The following is a 25,544-nucleotide window of genomic DNA, read 5'->3' as shown; positions in this document are numbered from 1 at the left end:
AAATACAAATGTTAGGAAGGTAATTAATCACTAATGTTGCGTTTAAAAAATATGCAAAGTTATTATGGAAACAATGACTCTGAAATACTGACTATAACTAATAAGAGTAATTGAAAGATTCCAAGGAGTTGAACTGCATCATTGATCTCTAGCATTCCCAAAGCATATTTACCCTAGCTATTGACCTACCTATTTGCTAATAGAGAGTAGTATAGCATAGCAAATGGACTTGGAGTCCAGAAAACTTAAGTTCAAATGCTTCTTCCATTGCTTATTAACTGTGTGACAATCGGCAAAAAACAACTTTTCTGAGCATTTCTACATTTATAAAATGGGAATAATAATACTTACAGTACAGAGGCTCAAAGAGATAATATAAGGAAAGTGCTTTATAAACCTTAAAGTACTATATGAAATCAGTTGTTATTGTTATTGTTACCACAATTGGATAACTGTTTAACTTTACTGAAGAAACAGAAAAAAGATTGTCTCAAACTGAAGTAATGATTTTTTAAAAACCTCAAAATACACAGAGATATTCATAGATAATATTCAAAAATATTTTTACCACCTTAAGTCACATGTGTATGTACAGCACACATGTATACTTAATGCTATCCCATATTGTGAATTATTACATTAATTCTTTGTTTATTTTAATATGCTATTGATGTGCTTACATTTTAGGGACTCATTTATTAAATGCCTATTACGTGTCAGGCACTGTGAATACAAAGAGAGAAATTAAATTCTCTACCCTTGAGGAACTTAACCAGGTAAGTCAACATATTCATATAAAGGAAAATAAAAAAATAAATTCAAAATAGATAAAAGGGAAAGGCATCAGATCAGAAAAGGTTTCATGTAGAAGATGGTGCTTGAGATGAGCCTTAAGGAAAACTATGGACTCCAAGAGGCAGACATGAGGATGAGCATATTCCAGTCCTGGAGAAAAGCCAGTGCAAAAGCACAGAGATGGGAGACATGTTCTGTGTATGAGAAAAGAGAGAAAGTCAGTTACATTAGACTAGAGTGTACATAAAGGAGACTAGAATTTAATAAGGTTGGAAAGTCAAGTTGGGGCCAATTGATGAAGGGCTTTAAATGCCAAATAAAGGGGTTAAGATTTTATACTAGAGATTTTGTTTTGGACATGCTTATTTTTATATGCACATAGAGAATGAAGTATGAAAGGTTCAATAGGTATTTGGAGATGTGAGATAAATGCTCAGGAGACAAACTAAGGAAGGGCACATAGATCTGGAAGTTATCTGCATAGCAATGATAATTTACTTCATGGGAGATGATACAGCCACCAAGAAAATATATAAAAGGAAGTCAACCCAGGATGAAGACTTTGGGTATGGGCATGCTTAGCGGGACACGATATGTACAATGAATCAGCAAAGGTATCTGAGAACAAATGGTTAGATATGTGGAGGAGAGCCAAGAAAGAAGACTATTATGAAAACTTAAAACAGATAGTGTTTCCAAGAAAAGAGGGTGGTCAACGATGTCAAATACCACAGATTGACCAAGAATGAAGACTAAGAAAAGACCATCAAATTTCGTGATTAAGAAATCATTGGTTATTTTGGAGAGAGAAGTTTTAGTTACCTGATGAAGTCAGAAGCCAGACTGCAACGTATTAAGAAGTGAATGAGAGAAGAGAAAGCAGAGTCTAAATGTATAGGCAGCTCTTTTTCCTGATCGATCATCACAATCATACCTCTGCCACACAATCCTTGACAAAAACCAAAACCAAAACCAAAAAAAACCTGCTACACACACACACACACACACATACACACACACACACACACACACACACACAGAGGAAATGACAAATGCGACTTCTTGAAACCCTTCTTAAACCCTCCCTCTTATACTACTGTTGAATTAACCTTAAAGTTGAAAACTGAGCCACTATTAACTTCTATCTTACATATAAACAAACACATTTTTGTAAGATACAAAAATTCGTACAATTTCATTCAACTTAATTGTAAAAATCTTGGTCATTATATAGGTTCTGATAGAATTTGCAATGTATTATGCACTAAATTTGTAGGGCAAAAAATCCCTGAAGAAGATTTTATCCTAAATTCATTATACAAAGTAGCAACATAATGAGATGAGTGAACTGAAAATGTAGGAGGTAAAAGTACCTTTAAGTTTAACTGAAATCCAAGGTTTTGGGTAGAGAATTACAAGAGAAACGTGTACTATGGCCTCTCTAACATATATATATTAGACACACATACACACACACACACACACACACATATACATACACACACATATATGTGTGTGTATATATAAATATATATATATATATATACACATACACATATATGTTTTTTCCTCTAAGTGGGTACATATCACCTATAAATCAAGGACCTTCTTGGTATCCCATTATTCTACTTGACCATCCTCCCTTGTTTTTCTCTCCTTCCCAAAATAGCAGGTGGATGGTTGCTATCAGTCAGAATGAATTCCTTTCCTCCCCTTCCTATTTTCCCTCCCTGCCTCTGCAGGAAAATGTTAAACAAGGGCAATATACATGAAAAAAGATTAAGACTTATTTGGGATGGTAAAACTTTCAAGGCGAAACAAAGAAACAACTATATGTATATAGAATTATAATTACAAACATTTCTATCCTAATTCCAGTGGTAAAGTTTTGTTCTTTCAACTTGAAAAAACAAAAAGTACTGGAGAGATTTAATATTTTGAATTTTACTTAACTTGTTGCTTCTAATAGAGGCCTGCAGTTTAATGAAAGGCAAACTCATCAAAATATATTTACACCAAGTGAGAAGAATGGAATTAAGTGATTACCCCTTCCCCCCCACTATCAATGCCAGTTCTTCAAAGGAAGGATTAACCCTTAAATAGTGAGGCACTGCAATAGAAGCCAAACCTGTGATTTCACTTGAATAGGAACCTAATTCTGATACAGGAACTCCCTCTATCAATGCAGATTAGCATCGTCTCTGCAACTTTAGTAATAATAATTATTAGAAATAACTATTGATAATGATAGAAACTAGCTGTTATATAGCTGGTCTACTACTACTGTGCTATAAGAAATGACAAATATAATAAATTAGCATTTACACAGCATTTTAAAGTTTGCAAAGTGTCTTATAAATATTATCTCATTCAATCTTGATAATAACTTTAGGAAGCAGGTACTATCGTTATTATTATTATTTGTGTGTGTATGTGCATGTGCGTGTGTGTGTGTGTGTGTATCAGGGTTAAGTGACTTGCCCAGGGTTACAGAGCTAGCAAGTGTCTGAGGCAGTATTTGAACTCAGGTCCTCCTGATTCCAGGGAGATGTTCTATCCACTGCACCATCTAGCTGCCCCAACAGGTACCATTACAGTGGTACAAAGCAGGCAGTGACTTTCTCAGTATTATAGTCAGATGGTATCTGAGACTGGATTTGAATGCATAGCTTCCTGATTCCAGGACTAAAGCTCTATCTAATGAGGCACCTACCTGCCTAGCAAGCAAATTTTCCCACCAGGGCTTCAGAACAGTATGCCAGTTTAGTATTATATAGACAATTATTATAGAATAAGGGGAGTTAGCAAAATTATAAATCTTTTCTTTAAATTCCCACAGTTGTAAAAAGGGCAAACCCAGGCAAAGATGTTTATACTAAGTGAGAATTATAACATAGAAGCACTGAGAGGTCATGTGATTTGCCCAGGATCACAAAGTCAGTATATGTCAGAAGAAGCACTTGAACCCAGATCTTTATCTCCACTAACAGCAACATCATAGATGCTGTTGTTAAATTCTTAATAGACTGACATTTATAGAAGCAGAGAAGATTATATCACCTCAGTTGGTGTGAAAAAAAAAAAAGACAGGCACAAATTCTCAGTGGTGGTCACTGAATGTTACCTATCTACATGGTGGTTATAAGTCTGTTTAAAAGCAAGGGCAGCTTCCCCTGGGTCCGGCACAGGCCCTCTTTTGTAAGCTGTATTATTGAATGCATACCCATCAGGTGGAGGTTGCTCTGGTACACTAGAATGCTGAAAGACAAAGAGATTAAAAAATGAGAAATGATTACAAAATTATTCTTTCATATAAGTGCAATGTCAATATAGTAAGACTAGTTATTCAACTAGTACCCATAAGCACAGGTGTATTGGTAAACATTTAACAATCAGCTCTCCGGGGGAAAATGTATGCATAAAACACTTTCAGGCTTAATCTGCATTATTAATTATTAACTAATAAATTAAATTTCATCCACATAATTTTCTTAAGACTAGACAATAAACAAAATAATAAATCAAGCCCTGATCTATGTATCATTTGCCAATGTTGAAGGTATAAATGCTCACACTGAACATCTAACAATCAGCTGGAACTGGTTTGATTTGACTGTAACACACTCCTGCCCAGGAAGGTATTCATTTAATTATGGTATCATTTTCACTTTTCAGGTCACTGATTGTTATTTTAGCTAATTATGAAACATTGGTATTATCATTTTTGTCACAGGTGTGGCTTCAAATATGCAATCAATATAAATGCAAAACCTTCACTCTATACTGGGGATTCTTAACTTTTTTGTATCACAGACCTCTCTGACAATCTGGTGAAGCCTATGAATTACTGTGATCTGTTGCCTACATTCAGGCTTGAAGGAAATGCTAAATTTTAGCTAGATGTTAGCAAAAATAGAGATGTAATTTTTTCCTCATCCAAGGTCATGGACCCCCTCAAATGGCCTGGGACCCCAGGTTAACACCTGATCTACAACATGAAGAACAAATTTTCCCATCAGGGTTTCAGAACAGTATGCCAGTTTAGTATTATATAGACAATTTCTATAGAATAAGGTGAGTAAGCAAAATTATAAACCTTTTCTTTGAATTCCCATAGTTATAAAAAAGGGAAACCTAGGCAAAGATGTTTATACTAAGTGAGAAGTATGACATATAAGCCATCTTTTCATGAGCAAAGCCAGTTCTATGAAGGAATTAGTTCTACTGTCCCTAGTTAATCTAGCTATAATAGGAACAGGGAGGGTTTAGAATAAGGGCTGGCCTTATTTTATTGGAAGATGAAAGATGCTAAAACTATTTAGTGAAATTTCAGGAGTTTATGAAAAGACCTTTCCCACAGCAATCAAAGATATCTAACATAATGAGCTGGCCTTGATGCTAGAAGTTCTCAAATTACTCATTCCTGTGGACAATTCATTGAGTTACAGATACTAAAATGAAACTATTATTCACAATATGGCATCAATATTTTAACTCAAATTAATTCACTCATTACATATAAGAGAAGGAAGTACTGACAACAGGGGACACATTACAGTTAAAATTTTATTGTGTAAGACTGGGATGATGCCATGTACCATGTAATAGGGACCTCATTTTGACGACTTAACTTGGGGGGGTATTATAAGAGCGATGGAAATGACAGGTGGGTGAGGGGTATCAGGAGCAAGAAAGGAAATAGAGTGATACTAAGAACAAACTTTAATGATAAAAATTATGCTATCCCTGACCAAAAGAGTACAAAAGTAGTAGCAGTAACATGCAAATTGGCCACTGTCCTGTGCCCATTGTTACTTACAATGCTGAAATAGGAGGTCACAGGGATGCCTTAGGACTTACAGTAAAAAAAGGTGGTCCTGTATTCAGTTACTATAGCAAAGGCCTGAGGTCTTATCATGGAATTAACAGCTCCATTAAATATCTGAAATCACTTTTACTTGACCTACTTTTCTAACAAAACTTCAAAGCCTGGAATCTCCTAAAAATGTGGTTAGCAGTGTTTTCTTTTTTCATTATTTTTCAACCAATTATAATTTTGAAGAAGCACTTGTTACCATAGTAACACTAGTGGATGCTGGTGTCCTTCCTGAGGGTGCAGGTGACCACGCATAGATAATCATCACTGCCCTTTCTTCCCCACTCCCTTTGTCTCTGGAGATGTAATAAACCACACCCTGCCACATATAATTAGCTCATGTTTTAGTCCAACAGCAAGTTAATGGCTCCTCAGATCCATGTCTGCCTTCTCTGCTACTTTAGTGAGTTTATATTAAACAATTAGGATCACAACTATAGTAATTATTGGGGTAGAGGTAATCCTTTCATGTCATGCATGACATGAAAAATAGTTTACATGATCAAAAACATTTTAAGATAAGTTACTACTACGGTATGAATTTCATTGTATGAGGAAACATGCTTTTGAAATCAGAAGACCTAGAATTTGTCTGTATGACATTAGGAAAATTATTACTTCTTTGGACCACAGTTTCCTTATCTGTCAAATGAAAGAGTTAAACTAGATCATGGTTTCTTCTAACTCTTCTAAATCTGTGACTCTATGATAATTGCTCATTTAAAATTATTATCGGCTTGGATTCAGCCTTTTGGGGGGCGGAGCCAAGATGGCAGAGGGAAAGCAGTGACTTGCTTTTGCTCTCCCTCAAACCCCTCCAAATACCTATAAAAAATGACTCTAAACAAATTCTAAAGCAGCAGAACCCACAAAAAAACAGAGTAAAACAAATTTCCAGCCCAAGACAACCTGCATGGCTGATTGGAAAGGTATATCGCACCGGGCTGGGAGAGGAGCGCAGTTCGGTGTGGGCGCGCAGGCCACAGTGACCCTGGAGCAGCCCTCAGAGGACTGAATCGTGGGCAGCTGTGGCACTTTCCAGACTTCTCAACCCACAAACGCCAAAGACAACTTAGAAGGTCAGTGGGAAAAGTCTGTGACTGCGGTGAGAGAAGAAGCTAGGTCTCAGCCACCCCCAGGTCAGCGACTGCCTCCTGAGCTTCCTGCCCACAGACTGAGGGGGAATCAAGTGGCTGATAAGAGTGGGATTGCAAGGATCTCTTTGCCAGGGCTGAGGCAGGAATCTCTTACTTTGCCTGTGCTTGGATCTGGGTCACAGTTCTCAGGGGAGGTCCTGGGGTGAGGAGGAGCGCTGGCTTGGTGGAGCTTGTTGTGGTGGTGGAGAGAAAACACCTTGCCCCTTATCATACCACCTTGGAAGAATTTAAAATTTTCAGGTCCCTAGAAATATCTCTGAAAGCAGCTGTACAAACCCCCGAAGCTTGGGACAGTACATTCTCCACATTGGAAACAGACTCTTACCTTAACAAAGAGTTTAAAACTCAAGTAATTGGATGGGATTATGAGCAAGCAGCACAAAAAGAGTCAGATTACATTATCTTACTTTGGTGACAAAGAAGATCAAAACATAGAACCAGAAGAAGAAAACAAAGTCAAAGCTCCTACATCCAAAACTTCCAAGAAAAATATGAATCAGTCCCAGGCCTTGGAAGAGCTCAAAAGGGATTTTAAGAAGCAAATAAGAGAAGTAGAGGAAAAATGGGGAAGAGAAATGAGAGTGATGCAAGAAAATCATGAAAAGCAAGTTAACAGCTTGCTAAAGGAGACCCAAAAAACTACTGAAGAAAATAACACCTTAAAAAATAGCCTAACCCAAATGGCAAAAGAGGTCCAAAAAGCCAATGAAGAGAAGAATGCCCTAAAGAGCAAAATTGGACAAATGGAAAAGGAAGTCCAAAAGATTACTGAAGAAAATACTTCCTTAAAAATTAGAATAGAGCAATTGGAAGTTAGTGACTTTATGAGAAATTAAGACACTGTAAAACAAATCCAAAAGAATGAAAAATTAGAAAACAATGTGAAATATCTCATTGGAAAAACAACTGACCTGGAAAATAGATACAGGAGAGAGAATTTAAAAATTATTGGACTATCTGAAAGCCATGATCAAAAAAAGAGCCTAGACATCATCTTTCAAGAAATTATCAAGGAAAACTGCCCTGATATTTTAGAACCAGAGGGCAAAATAGAAATTGAAAGAATCCACTGATCTCCTCCTGAAAGAGATCCCCAAAGGAAAACTCCTAGGAATATTGTAGCCAAATTCCAGAGTTCCCAGGTCAGGGAGAAAATATTACAAGCAGCCAGAAAGAAACAATTCAAGTATTGTGGAAACACAATCAGGATAACACAAGATTTAGCTGCTTCTACATTAAGGGACCACAGGGCATGGAATATAATATTTCGGAGAGCAAAGGAGATAGGATTACAATCAAGAATCACCTACCCAGCAAAACTGAGTATAGTCCTGCAGGAGAAAAAATAGTCATTCAGTGAAATTGAGGACTTTCAAGCATTCCTGATGAAAAGACCAGAGCTGAATAGAAAATTTGACTTTCCAATACAAGACTCGAGGGGAACATGAAGAGGTAAACAGGAAAGAGAAAATCATAAGACACTTATTAAGGTTGAACTGTTTACATTCCTGCATGGAAAGATGATATTTGTAACTCATGAGACCTTTGTCAGTATTAGGATAGTTGGAGGGAAAAAATTATATGTATGTATATAGATAGATAGATAGATAGATAGATAGAGGGCACAGGGTGAGTTGAAGATGAAGGGGTCATATCTGGAGAATAAAATTAAGGGGCAAGAGAGAATTATACTAGGAGAAAGAGAAAGGGAAAGGTAGAACGGGTAAATTATCTCACACAAAAAAACAGAAAAGGCTCTTACAGTGGAGGGGAAACGGGGGAAGGTGAGAGGGAATGAGTGAATCTTATTCTCATAGGATTTGACTTAAGGAGGGAATAACATACACACTCAATTGGGTATGGAAATCTGTCTTACCCTACAGGAAAATAGGAGGGGAAGGGAACAGGAGAGTAGGGGGATGATAGAGAGGAGGGCAGATTGGGAAAGGGGGTAATCAGAAGCAAATACTTCTGAGGAGGGATAGGGTCAAAAGAAAGAATAGAATAAATGGGAGGGGGGCGGGATAGGATTAAGGGAAATAGAGTTAGTTTTTCATAGCATGTCTACTATGGAAGTATTTTGCATGACTACGCATGTATAACCTGTATTGAATTGCTTGCCTTCTCAATGAGAATGGGTGGGGAGGGAGGAAGGGAGAAAATGTGGAACGCAAAGTTTTAAAAACACATGTTTAAAAAAAAGTTTTCACATGCAACTGGGAAATAAGAAATACAGGAAATGGGGTACAGAAATCTATGCTGCCCCACAGGAAAATAGAAGGGGAAGGGGGGGAGAGATAGCAGGGAAAGCAGACTAGGGGAAGGGGTATTCAGAATGCATGCCATCTTGGGGTAGGGGTGAGATGCGGTGAAAACTTGGAACTCAAAATCTTGTGGAAGTAAATGTTGAAAATTAAAAATAAATAAATTTGTTAACTGAAAATAAATAAAGTAAAATAAAATTATTATCATTCAGTGGAAACACTTAATTTATTCACCAGAATCATCAAATATGATACTGTTTTTAAATTTAGGATTTGAAAAAACTTACACAAAAATTAAATTTTAGAGACCTATAAAGGAAGAAAGTGTTTGACTACTGAAAGCAGTAATCAATGAACAAGCATCTATTAAGGATTTTCTATGTGCCAAGCACTGCACTAAGTACTAAGACAACAAACAACAGAAAAAAAAAAGACCAGTCCTGTCCTCAAGGAGCTTACATTCTAAATGTTCAAAATGAATATAAATGAAGACATACAAGATGCACACAGAGTATATGGGGCACTAGCAAATAGGAAGATTGGACAAGGTCTTCTACAGAAGGTGGCATTGTAGCTGAATACTGAAGAGAGCCAGGGATCCTAGGAGGAGATGAAGAGGAAGCAGAGCGCTTCAGGAATGGGTGAAACTTAGTACAAAGGCATGAAGACAGAAGATGAAGTGTTGTGTGTAACAAACAGCAAGTGGGCCAGCATGGAGAGACTGTAAAGTATATGGAAGGAGTGTGGGGAAAGGAATCATTTATTAAGTGCCTACTGCATGCCAGGTACTGTGTTAAGCACTCTACAAATATTATCTCATCTGATCCTCACAATAATCCTGTAAGGTAGATACTATAATTCCCATTTTACAGTTGAGGAAACTAAGGCAGTCAGAAGTTAAGTGACTTGCCTAGGGTCATACACTGAAGGCAGTATGTGTAAGAAGATTAGAGTGGTAGGAAGGAGCTAGATGATTAAAGGCTTTGACTGCCAAACAATTAAGTTTATATTTTATCCTAAAGGTAATAGGGAGTCACCAGAGTTTATTGAATAGAGGTGGTGACATGGTCAAATCTGCACTTTGGAATGAAGGGAATCCAGTTAAAAAGCTACTGTATTATTTCAATTGAGATGATGAGAGGCCTGAAATAGGGTGGTAACTGTGAGCAAAGAGAAAAGTGGATATATGCAGTAGATGTTGTGGAGGTAGAAATCCCAAGAATTTGGCATCTGAATGGATTATATGTGCGGATTTAAGGGCGACACAGAGATTACATACGTGGGTAACTGGGAGGATGGCAGTGCCATCAGTGATAATGGGGAAGTTTGGAGAAGGGCAGGGTTAGGGGCAAAACGAGTTCTGTTTTGGAGATTTTGAGATTGAAATGCCTATGGGATATCTACTGCAAAATGTCCAATAGACAATTGGTGATGAAGGACTGGAGCTCACGAGAGAAATTAGAACAGGATTCATTGACCAGAGGATTACCATCAAGGAGATGATACCAGAATCCATGGGACCTGATAAGATCAGAATTGAGATTGTAAAAGAAGAAAAGAGGGCCCATTACAGAGCCTTGGAGGACATCCACAACTAGGAGGCATGGTAATGACTAAGATCCATGCTTGATCATATTTCTCTGTAGAAAAACTGTTTTCCAAGAGAAAGGAATTTCATAGGAATGGTATTTAAGCCATAGCACAGAAATAAGAAAATACATATATTTGCTAACTGATCCCCTACTACTGTAATCTTACTATTACTTAATAAAGGGAAAAAAGACATCTGATTAGATCCACCTCTTCACTAGCCACCTATGGCAAGAGTTTAGAAATTTGTTTGTGTTCACTGAGTGTCAATAGAAATGAAAAGAATGGAATAGACTACTGAAAGTCACATTTTTAATTGTTTTCTTCTAAAGAAAGTATGATATGTTTTTTTTTTAAAGCCACTTGACTTTGCTGCAATCCATTCCATTTTGTTGATGGCTACAGAATTGGTCTACAAGACAACAGATAATAGAAACTTAATTTAGACATATGTTCCTATTTAACAATAATGCAACTAGATGTGAATTACTATCTACTCGTAACTCATTCATCTGAGTATTTCAGAGCACATTCTGAATGTCCACAGGACAAAAAACAATTATATTGGGACATTTATTGAAAGAATTGAGTAATGCTCAAATTGACTACTAATTATCTACCTTTGTTCTTGAGGTAGTAGGGAAATTAAAGGAAAGAATGTGAGGCATGCCTTCTGCTCCAGTTTGACCTCATTCATCTTATCTAGATCTTCAGCCTCGTCACTCAACAAAATGGATTTTAATCAGTTCAAACTAGTGGTCACTTTATTATTCTAACAAGTCAGAGAAGGTCATGGAAAAATAATCTTTCCAGAAAATATAGGGCCAAGGGGAAACATCACATTACGTAGTGCCATCCCTTTGAACTCTTCCTGAAACAGGTACTATTATAAGTATTACTACTAGTGTTGGTAGTAAACACATAACAGAACTGAAGGAAGGTTTGTTTAATGCCTCATGGTGATGCAAGGGTTCTAAAGTCATCAAATCTAAAATATTAATACAAAATATATTTAAAATGATGGAACCTTATGTGCTTTGCAAAAGACATCAAATAATTTCTTCATTATCTCCCAAAGTAAATATTTCTGAATAAAATGATTGTAACAAATTTTACTAATATCATCAATTAAGAGTCACTGAAGCAAATTAAGTGCTACAGGTACCATATTTAGGAATTTCTATGTAGCTTATAAGCGTATAACTATTGCTACCAAAGATTTTCTTCCCCTGCTACTGGCCATGCAATATGCTTCTACATTCTTTATCCTAACACTCCTGCTTTTTTTCTTTTTTCTTACATTCCGTCAGTCACACATTTCAACCTTTAGCTTAGACTTCTTTTAGGCCAGAATTCTTAACCCAGGGTCCAGGAACTTGTTTGTTTTTTAATATGTTTTTAACAGTTTTTCAAATTTTAGTGTTTTGATAGTTATTCAATATATTGTTTTCTTTTGGAATCCTATACATTTATTTTACACATTTTAAAATATCACTCTGAGAAGGGGTTGATAGGCTTCAGCAGACTACCAGAGGGCCATGATACCAAAAAGGTTTAAAAAAAAAACTTCTATTCTTGACATCACAGAATCTCTATAGGACTGGGACAAGCCATATATGTACCTAAAAAACTGCAAGATTCACTGTGCCCTTTGTTTTTTCACTCCTATGTACATGCTTCTACGCATTCATGTACTCCCTTTTGCTGCCCAGTCATACTTTCTCTCTATTCATCTCTACTTTGCCAATTTTCATAGCTTCCATATTCAATAGGGGCAGAAAAAGCAGGAAATGAATTGATAGATGCTTTCAAGAGTGACAAAGTATTTCCCATCTCACTGCATGGCTTCCTGTTTCATTTAACTCATAACTCAGGTCTCCACATCTCTAAACTCCTTCCATCACTCATCTGTCATTCATTCCTCCTTTACTCCAATCTGTAATCAAGAGGTGACCCTTCTCCTTACCAAGGGCAACTCTTTTACATGAACTCTTGTTCCTATCCCCTCTCATTTTCTCCAGTAGAATACTTCCACAATCACCTCCTCACTTTCTTCAAGCTCTCTCCATATACTGACTCATTTTCTGATGCCTATAAATACTCTTGAGTCTCCCCTATCCTTAAATAACTTTTTTTATTGTTGCTGTTCAGTTGTTCAGTAGATGTCAACTCAACATGCCCTCATGAACTTCATCTATGGGATTTTCTTGGCAAAGAGACTGGAGTGGTTTGCCATTTCCTCCTCCAATATATTTCCATGTTACAGATGAGGAACTGATGCAAATAGGGGTTAAGTGACTTGCCAAGGGTCACACAGCTAGCAAGTGTCTGAGGTCACATTTGAACTTGGATCTTCCTGACTCCAGGCCTGGAGCTCTATCAACTGCACCATCTACCTACCCTAAATAATCTTTACTGTACCCAACTCCTCCTTAAGCTATCATGCTACATCTAGCCTCCCTTTCATAGAACAAAACTAGAAAAAGTTACATATGTTCATTGCCTACACTTCCACTTCTCTCCCTTCTTCAACTCGGTGCAATCTGGCCTCTAACCTCATCATTTCATTGAAACTGTTCTCTCTGAGGTTACTAGAGAGCTCCTAACTATAAAATATGATGGTCTTTTCTCAAGGCCTCAAAATTCTAGATATGTTTGCAACACATGAAACCGTCAGTTAACTTCTTTTTCTGAACAGCCTCCCCTTTCTGGGTTTTTGTTAACACCGATCTCTCCGGATGTTCCTCCTCCCTGTCTGACTGTTCCTTCCTAGTCTACTTTGCTGGTTGGTCATCCACAGTATGCTTTCTTAACCTTGGGCATACCTAAAGACTCTGTCAACAGCCCTTCTGACCCTCTCTTTCAACTCAATATATGCAAAATGACTCGTTTTCTTCCTTCCAAAACACTCCCCGAGTCTGAGCTTTCCTATTTCCATCCTTCCCATCACCCAAGTTCATAATCTCAGTTTTAGCCCTGACTCTTCACTCCTTTTCTCACCACACATATCCAATCAGTTGCCATATCTTCTTGTTTCTATCTCCCCAACATCCCTCACATGTTTCTCTTCTCTACTCACCCACCCACCACCTTCCTTCAGGCTCTTGCTTGGATTATGACAATAATCTCCAAATTGATCTCCCTACTTCAAATCTCTTTCCTTCAATCCATTCTCCACACAACTGCTCCAATGATTTCCCTAAAGCACAGGTATGACCATGTCATTTCCCTTCTCAACAAACTCAGTAGCCCCATATTGCTTCTACTATCAAACAGAAACTCTTTTGTTTGGTTTATAAAGCCCTTTACACCCTGGTTCTAACTCATATGGAGAACTCTCACCTCTGTAGACAATCTTTTCATTTCTTGTTTACGTTGATGCTCTGCTACATTTGCCACAGATTCAGCCAACTGAAAAAGGTCTTGGTCCATTGGTGTGCCCATGAAGTTCAGCATAGGAGGCTCCCAACCATTTCGAAACCGTGGCACGTAGGGGGGAATAAACTGTTCTTTGGGCCACTCTGCTCTAAATGAAAGATATAAGACGCGTAAACATTTAAGATAATTTTTATCATATGTATTCAAACTATCTCCAATACACTAATACTGTTCATAATTATTTCTCCCTCATCCATCCTCCCAAAATTAATGCCATAAAATATGTTCATAGTATATTAAATAACTATATAATGATGTACATGGGAAGAAACACAAGTAAGTGGTGTAATATGAGTTTATATTACATTGCCTTAAATTATGAATTTCATTTATTAACTCCACTTTCCGATGACAACTTTAGGGTTTTTTTTTAAGTCAATATTAAGGATTACAATTTGATATATTTTTAGAGTACTGAACAAAATTTCAATATCTAATATAGTTTCATGCTAATATAAAGGGTAATCATATTCTAATATTTGAATTATCTTCCATGAAAGCACACATATCCCAAAATACTCATTAGGTTTCCATCTTTTAAATTATGCAGACTGCTAAAATGAGTCAAGGTGATTATAAGTCAACATATAAACCAGACAAATTTTAATCAGGAAAAAGTCACAGAATGCATTTGTAATTATAATCTGTACCCATGATTTCCAAGCAATTCAGAAAAAGAATGACCACTTCTTTAACCATGTAGGAATGATTCACTCATGAAGTACAGAAATAAACATGACAGTAACAGTATTTCTATTTTTCTACTGTCATTTCTGTTTTTCTCTCTCTCTCATATATGATTTAAACTTTTACCTTGGATTACCATTTTAAACGATGTTCTAATTACTCTAATATTTCTATGAGTTTCTTCATGATTCCTAAATATCCAAATAGTTTTCTCATGTTGACCATCCATTGCCTAAGGCAGTCCAGGGGAGGTAGTCTGTATAGGCCAATTTGCTTATGACTGTTTTGAGGCTTTGAAGTGTTTGTATATCTTGGGCCGTTTTGCCTTTTCCTGTGTTTACACAATCCAGATGCTATGCTACTTGATTTTCCTGTCCAGCTTGATTGAGCCTTAATATTTACCTATCTATAGGGCTTAATCCCTATTGCACAAGGCCCTGGTGCTGTAAACCATCTGATGTATTTATGTTGATTCATGTTGCTTATTACCTAAAAGTCCTGTCCCTAGAATTCAGTGGTTGGGTCACTTCAGTCAAAGGCTATTGGTCTTAAAAGGTATGTAGGCATCTCTGGGCTGGTTAAAGCTCCAACAACAACTATCAACTACATATCTCAGAATCTGAGAGTTCTGAACCCCAGGGGTGACTACATAAGAGAGGTAGCACATCATCGTATTTATCATTTGCCCAATAAATAGCTCATATTATCTTCTGGTCATGAGTATGGCAATACATTCCTTGGCTCAGTACTGATACCCGAGAGGTGTATCTTCCACTTCCCAAAATACTTTATGCAATTATGATCTGAAATAACTAACTGCTTTTGTTAGACATATATAATATATCCTTTTTGTGTGACTGAAGTCATGGAATTTCTCATTTTGTCTCGAACTCAAAGCAAAGAATGACACAGACAGAAATAGTTTTATTAACTTTAGGTCTAATATATTTAATAAAGTTAATTTAGAAAAAAGATTTATTAAGCATTGCTTCTGGGCCTATTAAATCTATCATAATTCGGTTATTTAAGAACGATTTAAATTTACTGTCCCTTACACCTGGAACTCTCTGTCCACATCTTTGCCTCCTAGCTTCCCTGGATTCCTTCAAGTCTGAACTAAAGTCCTGCCTTCTGTAAGAAGCATTTCTCAATCCCTCATAATGCTAGCGCCAACCCTCTGTTGATTATCCATATATAATTTATCTATAGTTGTTTGCACATCCTCTCCCCATTAAACCATGATCTCCTTGAGAAGGGACTGCCTCTTATTAGTTTTCTTTTTATTTCTAGCACCAAGCCTGGCACATAGTGAAGGCTAGTTCACTGGCATAACAATCTTCTTGTAAAAAGGATCTGTATGATGCAATAATAAAGAAACTAGATCTATGATTTCATTAGCCTTGGGAACTCCAGAGGGAAGGAAATCCCTCTATCAATGCAGGTTGGCACCTCTTCTATAACTTATAGCTTTAGAGAGTTGTCTAGAACTCTGAAAGTGACTTCCCCAGGGGTCACACGACCGGATGTATCAGAGGCAAGACCTGAACCCAGATCTTCCTGGCTTTGAGGCTGGTCCTTTAACCACTCTATCCTGCTGCAATTCCAGATGCATTTCTGTAAACTCTGCACAGATCCACTAATCTAGAAAGCTTTGAAATATAGACTCAGTGATGGTCTACGTCTGCTCTTTGAGGAGTAGTCTGGCTAAAATGTAACATGGTATAGGGAAAAAATGTTGGACTGGGAGTATGAACCAGTGAATACCACTGCCAATGCTTACTGGCTGTATGATGGCAAGCACTTAAAGTCATACTTTCTTCATTAAAAAATGAAGATAGTAATACCTATAGCACTTAACTCAGGGTTTTTGCAATCAAATGAGGATAATTTTCAAAAATGCATTTAAAATTATTTATTTTTCCAATAAAGTTTGGGAACCTTAAAGTGGCTATATAAATGTCAGATATTATAATTAAGTAAAGTGATGTTTCCGGGGTAGCTAGGTGGCGCAGTAGATAGAGCACTAGCCCTGAAGTCAGGAGGACCTGAGTTCAAATCCAGCCTCAGACACATAACACTCACTAACTGTGTGACCCTGGGCAAGTCACTTAACCCCATTGCCTAGCCAAAAAAAAAAAAAGAGAGAGAGAGAGAGATGTTTCCCTGATACTTGGCCAATAAGTGATGAATTCTTTGACAAACCTTTAAACAAAGAAATACAAAACAACTGGGTCCCATGAGGTCTTTGACTTCAGCATGGTGACAAAGGCAAAAAAGGAAAACCTATATTTTTTCCTTCTTACCTGCAAGAACATCTTTTGTGAAAATCTAGGAAAATTAGGTCTTTTCAACATTCCCCTGATCTATCAATCAAGTAACCTTATACAAACAGGAAATGTGGTTAGCCTGGTACACTCTGTTTTTGATGAAGACATGCAGGCCTTTTATGATCATCAATTCTTTTTCCAAAGGTTCACTAATAACTTTGCAATTTATCAGGAATCAAACTCAAGTTCATTGATCTATAGATTGCCAATTCAATTCACTTTCCTTTTTCAAAAAGGACATTTACCCTTCTCTAGTGGTGTAAGAATTCTTTCATTCTTTTTCAAACCTGAACAGCTCTCCATTAATCCTTCAAAGACTCCTGACAGCAATCACTTTTGCCACTTTGTTCAGTACTCTGGGAAGTAGTTTGTCTGAGGCTGGTGACTTGAACTCATCAAAGACAGCTAAGGGCTCTTGTACACTATCCCTCACTATTTAGCTTAGGTGTCAACTCCCTATTCATCATTTTTGATCAGGCCCCTTGTCAGTCTAAAGGTCATACTTCTCGATAAAGAAAATAGAAGTAAAAAATGAGGGGAGCAGCTCTGCTTTCTCCCTCCCTTCAATTGTTACCACTGCATCCACCTCAAACTATGTTCCTGTCCCTTCTTTGACACTCTTCTTTTCCTCCACTTAGTCAAAAGTAACCATTAAGAACAACAACAAACTTTTTGTTGTCCTTGGAATTTTTGGCAGACTCACTTAACTATGTTATTTAGATCTACAGGTATTACCTTGTATTACTTTGGTATGTGTCCTCTGATGTCCACCTTTGCTTCACTCTTCTGTACATGTCTTTTAAAATCAAGTTTGACTGATAAAAATCTGTACATACATAACTGTCTCTTAAGGAAATTGTCCCTTTTCTTCTTCATCAGATTGTTTTTCTTAGCATCAAAATTTCATTCTTGGGAACATCCCATATCTCCTAGACTGACTTCTCCTAAGAATTTTAGGTCATGTCTTTTGATATCTGCTTTCCCAACATCTAGCACATATGTCAGAACCTTCCTGGTTTTTCTCTCCTTTTCAGTCACAAATTCTAAGAGGAAATGGTCTCCTCCTCCCAAACTTCTCATCATTTTTACTTCAGCAATCTACACCTAATTTTTGATGGCAATCAGATTCAGATGTTAGCTCTCCCATCTTTTGAACAATGAAGTTGTTACTAAGGTAAAAAAGAAAATTTCTATATATTCTTCTCTATGCACAGAGTAAGCGCCAGCAGATGTCCAAATACTTGAAGTCTCCCATGACTATTATATTAGGTCTATATTAGGTCTGGGCTATTGATCTATTTCTTGAAGTACTCATCTACGTCCATTTTTTTCTGTCCAATACCTGTAGAAAATTCTGAAGACAATATCACTTTTGTTTCTGTCTCCTTTGATCATTACCCAAAATGCATTCCCTTATGTTTCCTCCTGTATTTCTATAAAATGAGGTTGGACTAGACGGTCTCTAAGGGTCTTTCTATTACTACTACTAGGTTCTGTGATCCTGTCATTTCCTGCCCTGTGCCTTGTTTTTACTCTTTGGCCATCAATTTCCTTATCTGTAAAATGAAGGGGTTGTACTAGATGGCCTCTACCAGTTCTAGATCCATCAGTCAATCAGTCATTAAGGATTTGTTATGTGCCTAGTATGTTCTAGGTGATGGTATCCTATATATACACATATATATGTGTATGTGTGTATATATATGTATATACACACACACACATATATGCATTTATATACATGTATATATGTGTATATGCATGTGTATATATTTATAAAGGATGTAGATACACACATATATGAAAATGATTTTTCTAATATATAATGCTACTCATTACCCTAAATCCTCCAACATACATACATATACTTTATATATCCTATTCCTTTTGAACAAAGCATACCCTTCAAAGCTATATTCCAGGCAGGAGTTTTATCTAATCCTATCAAATCCCAGTGTTGCATTTGAAGCCAAAATCTCCTCTTTGCATGAGGATCTTTACTTCATCCCGCTTGTCACCCCTACAATGTGCATTTTTGTACAAATACTTGAGGTAATTTTTTTTTCTATTACTCACTCTTTTCTTGGATTTTTTGCTTTTATCTCTTGTGAATTTCCAAGTGTCTGTACTGCTATTATTCTCCTTATATTGTAACTACTCTCTATGTCTCTATGGCAGGTATCTTGGCAGATACGCATATAGTTTTCTCCCATTCCATTTTTAGCCTAAAGTGCTTTTGATTAGATTTCTAAGACTCTAGGCAAATGTATTATTACCAGCCCTTGTTAGGTACATTCCATTCCTGGATAAGAGCTCCTTATTCATATATTTTAAGTTCTGGTCCAGAGTCTTCTGCTTATTTTCTGGCACCATTTTCATTTTTCAGTAATAAGTCATCAACCCTGCCTTTCTCTTCCACTTCTCATGCCTCAACCTCCACTTGTGCCCCTAAGACCTTCATGTTTTCATATTCATGGAATTTCAAGGAATATATTTCAGTAACTGCTTTGCCAACCAATATTTGAAAACGAATCCTCCATTCCACGTGTCCACAACCTGGTCCTATAGCCTTTATTAGGGGTCAGGGAGAACCTATGAGAAAGTCCATTCCAATTTTGGATAGCTTTAATTGTTTAGCAGTTTTTCCTTACATTAAGTGTAAGTTTGCCTCTTTGAAATGTTCATCCTCTGCTTCTACTTCTGCCCTTTGGGCTAAATAAAATAAATCTAATCTGTTTTCCACCTCAGGGGCAGCTAGGTGGTGCAATGGATAGAGTGTTGGCCCTTGAGTCAGGAGGACCTGAGTCCAAATCCGGCCTCAGACGTTTACTAGTTGTGTGCCTGGGTAAGTCACTTGACCCTGTTTGCCTCAGTTCCTCACCTATAAAATGAGCTGGAGAAGGAAATGGTAAACCACTCTAGTATCTTTGCCAAGAAAATCTTAAATGGGGTCAAGAAAAGTCAGACATGACTAATCAACTAAACTACAGCAACAATTTTCCATCTCAGAATAATCGTCATCAAATATCTACTCTCTCTTATGATCCACATCTGATAATTTTCCAACTCTTACAGATTTTATCTCTACAGGCTTTCTCCTGTTCATCTATTTCTCTCAATTTGAAAAGCTACCAGCCCAAATCAGGTACTCATCTTGACTGAATTACTACAGAGTACAGTGGGGCTCTCAACTTCCTTTTCCTGGAAACAATGTCTCTTTTAAAGAAGTCTAAGATCATATTAATTTTGTTGTTGTTGTTTCTAATTGCACCTTGTGGGTTTCAGTAATTTACTAAATCCTAGCTAGACTTCTGAGTATAATTCTGAGAACCCATTAGTTCAAAGAGCAAGTAAGAATCACCATGGAAAAGTCATTTTCCTGACACATTTATTTGGAGCCTTTTCTATAAATCATAAAAGGAAAGTAGCAAGTAGAATGTAAACATCTTGAGGACAGGGCCAACCTTCATTCCTTTGTTCTGAAACCATAGTGACTTTTGTGACTTCCAAGGTGTCTGGGACATAACTATTGCTTAATAAATGTATCTTAAATTGTAAAAAAAAAATTTGCTAAATCTCACAGATCTTCTCAAGGGAGAGAAGATCTGTGGGCTATAGTGAACATAAAAGAATATCACAAAAATGAAAATGAGTCTACCTTAAAAGATATGAAATGACTTGTTATTACTGTAAGAGTAATTCTTCAAACACCCTTCAGACTGATTAGTTACAGCAAAAGTCAAAATCAACACTAAACTAGAAGAAAGGACAGTGACTATAAGACAATACTATACGTAAATTATACTAGTTTTGTCTTATCCATTCAAAAAGGCAATTGACATTAAAAAGAAGAAATGGATAAAAACCTTAAATATGATTGTCTTCATTTCCTACAGAAGTTTAACTAATGTCATGAACAGACTTAGGGAAGTCAGAAGAGCCTGGAAAGCACTTCAAGCCAAAAATATTTGATTTCTTTGCCAGATGGAGAGATATGGCAGCCAAAGCCAACACTTGTTTAGAATAAATCTCATCTCTAAAATTTTATGGAGGAGGACAATGGAAAACAACAAATAGTATTACTCAGAAAGCTACAAACAAGAGTGGAAGAGAAAGAAAGGACAGAAAAAAGTCTATTAAGAGACCCAAATACTCCAGTATCTCAAGTGGACTAATAGATAAACCTGGAAGGTTGACTACAAAATGGATGAAAAATGGAAAAGACCTGTCAGAATTTCTATGAAATCTATTTTAATCCTCTCAGGCAATGGAACTACCGTATTTGAACTGTAAAATGTCACTGGAAAGGATCTGTCAGTATTTCTAAGAAATCCATTTTAATCCTTTCAGACAGTGGAATTGCTACATTTGAACTGCAAAAATGTCACTTACTGGTCTGGGATTTTTGAGGAAATAAATATGGTACTTAGGTAAATTAAGTTGTTAAGAACAATTTGATAAGACCTAATACATTCAGGAGAAAATATGTTGGGTATTCTTGAGATATTTTAAAGAGGCGATTGTATTGGATGTTTGGAAAGACAGTAAATAGTGTTGCTTCTAAAAGGTTATTCTAAACAACTACCTACACACCCACCCACCCACACACATACACACGACTTTTTTCTCATCTCTGTGAAATCTTTATGAACATGAGCTATAAATGCATTGAGGGAATCTGAGAGAAAAAAAAGAAGGTAATAGATAACTTTTTGAAAAACAAATATAAGGTTTTTTTTGTTTTTACATCTTCAATCATTTTTTGGAAATACTACCTTCCTCTGACCCTCTAGACTAAACCATTTCATGTAACTAAGAGAAAAAATAAAGCATAAACACCTAATACAAAAACTACATCTGACAAGATACACAACACTTTGAGTAGAAAGTAAGTCCCTTATTTTTACGACTTAAAGAAGAAGCTATGTTTCAATATCTGTTCTTCCCCCCCCCCAACTACTGACAGGTCAGCTTTCCTTTAGTGATCTCTTTGCTCACATTCTTGTAGTTATGTGTATCGTTCTTTTGGCTCTGCTTATTTCATTCACCCTGCATTATTTCATATAAATCTTCCCATGTTTCACTGAATTCTTTATATTGATTATTTCTTTCTGCATAATAACATTCTATTACATCCATAAACCACAGTTCATTTTTTCCCACTATTCCCCAACCAACATTCTTCTGATTTTGTTACTAGTTCTTGTCTATCAAAAAGTTCTGTTATGAACATTTTGGAATATGTTAGATTCTTGTTTCTGTCTGAATCCGCAACTGATTGATTAGTAAGAAAAGTATCAGCTGTACTTTTCTGTGGTTGTTGTAAAATTGCAGAATTTTCAATAATTCCAACCTGATTCCTGACACAAAAGTCCATCATTTAAACAGCAATATTCTTCCCATGAGACTACATGGCCACAATTTATAAACTTCCAAAGAATATGAATTATACCTGAAAGAAAGGGAAGTAGAGTGGTGCATGGTGGACATGAGTGGGCTATAGCATATTACTAATGATAACAGATGAACAAAAAGTGGCAGAAAAGATTTCCAACCAGGAAATGTACGATGGGAAATGGAGCACAGCCAGTCATCTATTAAAAATAAAGGAAAACAGATGCACAATCTGAGGGCTACAATTGCACCTGTGAAATGTGAAAAATAACCTCGAGAGCTGCCATAATATTGGAAAGAATCTCTGTGAAGAATTTTTAGGATCACAAAGTTCCATATGGATGACAGCACAGATCCACTGAAGTGTGATATAATTATTTTATTGACTTGGCTCCACCACAATGGTGTTTTAAAACCGTAGCTATTTAAAATACTTAATTTACATAGTTCTTTACCTGGGTTTCAGCCATGTTTCTCCCAATGACATCCATAGTTGCCGTTCCTCAACATGGACAGTCTGATTTAAGAAATCAATTGCATCCTTGGTCAACAGAGGGCTGAGCACTGTACTGGCAAGTTCAGGCCCTCCAGTTGCTTGTACCATCTAAAAGAACAAGAATTTGTTTTTCAGGTTAAAAGTGTTCATTGTAGAAGCACAGAAAAATTCACATAAAAATCAACACAATTTCCTCCCCATACTATCCAATCTGATCTTATTTAGATGTAGCACTGAAACAATTACCTAATTCTTGGCCTAAGAAAATAAAATGAAAGATTAACTTTTTTTTAAAAAGCATTGGAGGAATCTGCCTATTGATTTTATATAACTATGTTTCCTTTGAAAACCCTAGTTCTATTGTCTGATGGTTCTAACTATAATAATTTTATTGCAGAGATCCTAAATGAAAAATACAATTAAGTCAGATTTTAAAAATATAGTCTTAAAATTAATGTTAGAGAGAGTAATAAAGGTCATGGTTAGAGTAGCTGGATATATTTCTTTGCCACAAAAAAAAAATGAACAAGGTAGAAAGTGCAAAATCACAGAAGAAGTAGAGCTTATGTTTTAACAGTATGAATCTGGAATTATCTTGAAACCCCCTCCCTTCTCCACCAATCCTGACTTAATATGAGCAACAGTATAAGAAATGGGGGAAAACCTCTATAGGTAGATTTCTTTGATAAACATCATGATAATAATTCCTAAAAAAATATTTATCAGTTTTCTCTTAAGATAGAAATAACAATACTTCAGGGACTTGGGGGCAGCTCAGGGGTGCAGTAGGTAGAGTAACGACCCTGGAGTCAGGAGAATCTGAGTTCAAATCCGGCCTCAGACACTTGATAACTGTGTGACCCTGGGCAAGTCATTTAACCCCTATTGCCTCCAAAACTAAAAACAAAAACAAAAACAAAAGACTTCAGGGACTTTTTATCATGTATTGGACAATGAATTAAAAAGGAAAGATGCATTCTGGAAAGTTTTCAGATAGAAAATAAATTTTAATGGTAATTAAAGCACATGCAAATTATTTGGGACAAGCACTCATCTTTGGTCATGTGTGTGCTTCTACTGACACTTGGCTGACTCAGAATCTGATCTTGACCAAATAAAGCTGAATTGATCTGATTTCCCCAACTTTAGCTAATTTTCTCAGTTGAATGTTGAATTTCAAGCCACATACATGCATTTTATTGCTCTCTTTTGTTTCATAAAATGCTGTAATTTTAAAAAATCATTATTTCTATGAACAAAAGTATGCTCTTAAAGAGCATAATTTAATTACTATTAGAAATATTTCAGCATCTCTATGGAAAAGTCAAGTATTTCAAGTACACAATGAAACAGAATCAGTCACTTGAAAATGCAAAGGGAAGTTTGGGTCAAAAATGAAAAATTATGTCAAGAACTGAGAAACTATTAACACAGAATAGTCTAATTAAACCTCAAAAGTTAAGCTAAGATCTTCAGAGGGACCTGAAAGCTGGCAGGATTGTAACTGATTTTTCTACAATGCGTTGCAGGCTTCCTGAAGTTAAAAGAACAGTGAGAAGACTAGTAAAAAATGCAATTTAAAAGCAGTATTGACATTATGGAAAAAAATGCTTGTCATGGGTAAGGCAAGAAGTAAAACACTGAATTTGGAAAAAGGTAATTTTTACTGACAAAATTCTCTTTTTTATTCAGGCTATATCAAAATCATTGTCAAAGGAACTTTGGGTGAGTCTGTTAGATATAGGCATTTTCACTGGACTGAAAAACATCTACTCCCAAAAATACTCTGTGGATTTTTCACCTCTACTGGGCTTAGAATTCTTGTCCCCTTCAAGAGAAAGATGAACTCTGAAAGACTGATATAAGAAGAATTAGAATTATTCCAGAATTATAGAAATGCCCAAACAGAAATGAACTGTTACAACATGGCTTGCGTTATGCCACCCATCATGAAATGAGAAGATATTTAGCCAAGATCTATAGATTAACATGCTTCAGTGATCTGGGAACTTGCCTGATTGAAACCTCATTCAAAAATCTATGGACTATCATTAATGCTAGACTTGAAAGGATAGATTAGTCATCAAAAGTACACTAAACTTGAATGTGATAATTGTGTTCTGATGGTAAAGATTTAAAGAATATGTGTCAAAATCTCATGAACTGCATGGTATAACTTGTAAAAAACAATTTATTTTGGGGGCAGCTAGGTGGTGCAGTGGATAGAGCACTGGCCCTGGAGTCAGGAGGACCTGAGTTCAAATCTGACCTTAGACACATAACACTTACTAGGTATGTGACTCTGGGCAAGTCATTTACCCCCATTGCCTAGCCCCTCCCCTCAAATTATTTTAGCCAATGAAGCATACATTACATATTAAAAGCTTTTTAAAAAAAGATGTAAAAAGTTATGAAGTTTATGTTTATTATTTATTTGTTGTGTTTATCATATCTTCTTTTACTTTGTTCCAGTTAATTGGCACACCAATGTAAATGACTTAGATTTAAACCTGTCCTGCT

At 36.3% G+C, this 25,544-nt stretch overlaps 1 protein-coding gene across 5 annotated transcripts in view; it reads right to left on the bottom strand.

Moving 5' to 3' along the window:
• The window catches only part of EPS8 (epidermal growth factor receptor pathway substrate 8), a 263,667-nt gene that overhangs the window by 36,092 nt on the left and 202,031 nt on the right, over positions 1 to 25,544 (bottom strand). For 4 of the 5 annotated variants that reach the window (XM_027838793.1, XM_027838794.1, XM_027838795.1 and 1 more), the window contains 3 exons: positions 22,984 to 23,132; positions 14,025 to 14,208; positions 3,920 to 4,053 (listed from right to left, as the gene is read on the bottom strand). In XM_027838793.1, coding sequence (XP_027694594.1) covers positions 3,920 to 4,053; positions 14,025 to 14,208; positions 22,984 to 23,132 — 467 coding nt within the window. The remainder of the gene's footprint in view (positions 1 to 3,919; positions 4,054 to 14,024; positions 14,209 to 22,983; positions 23,133 to 25,544) is intronic. The other variant, XM_027838797.1, reaches the window with a different exon arrangement.

This window comes from Vombatus ursinus, unplaced genomic scaffold (assembly GCF_900497805.2).
Source record: "Vombatus ursinus unplaced genomic scaffold, bare-nosed wombat genome assembly UNPS02014830.1, whole genome shotgun sequence".
NCBI lineage: Eukaryota > Metazoa > Chordata > Mammalia > Diprotodontia > Vombatidae > Vombatus > Vombatus ursinus.
The sequence above is the reverse complement of the archived record's forward strand: the minus strand, read 5'-3'. Positions and strand labels throughout refer to the sequence as shown.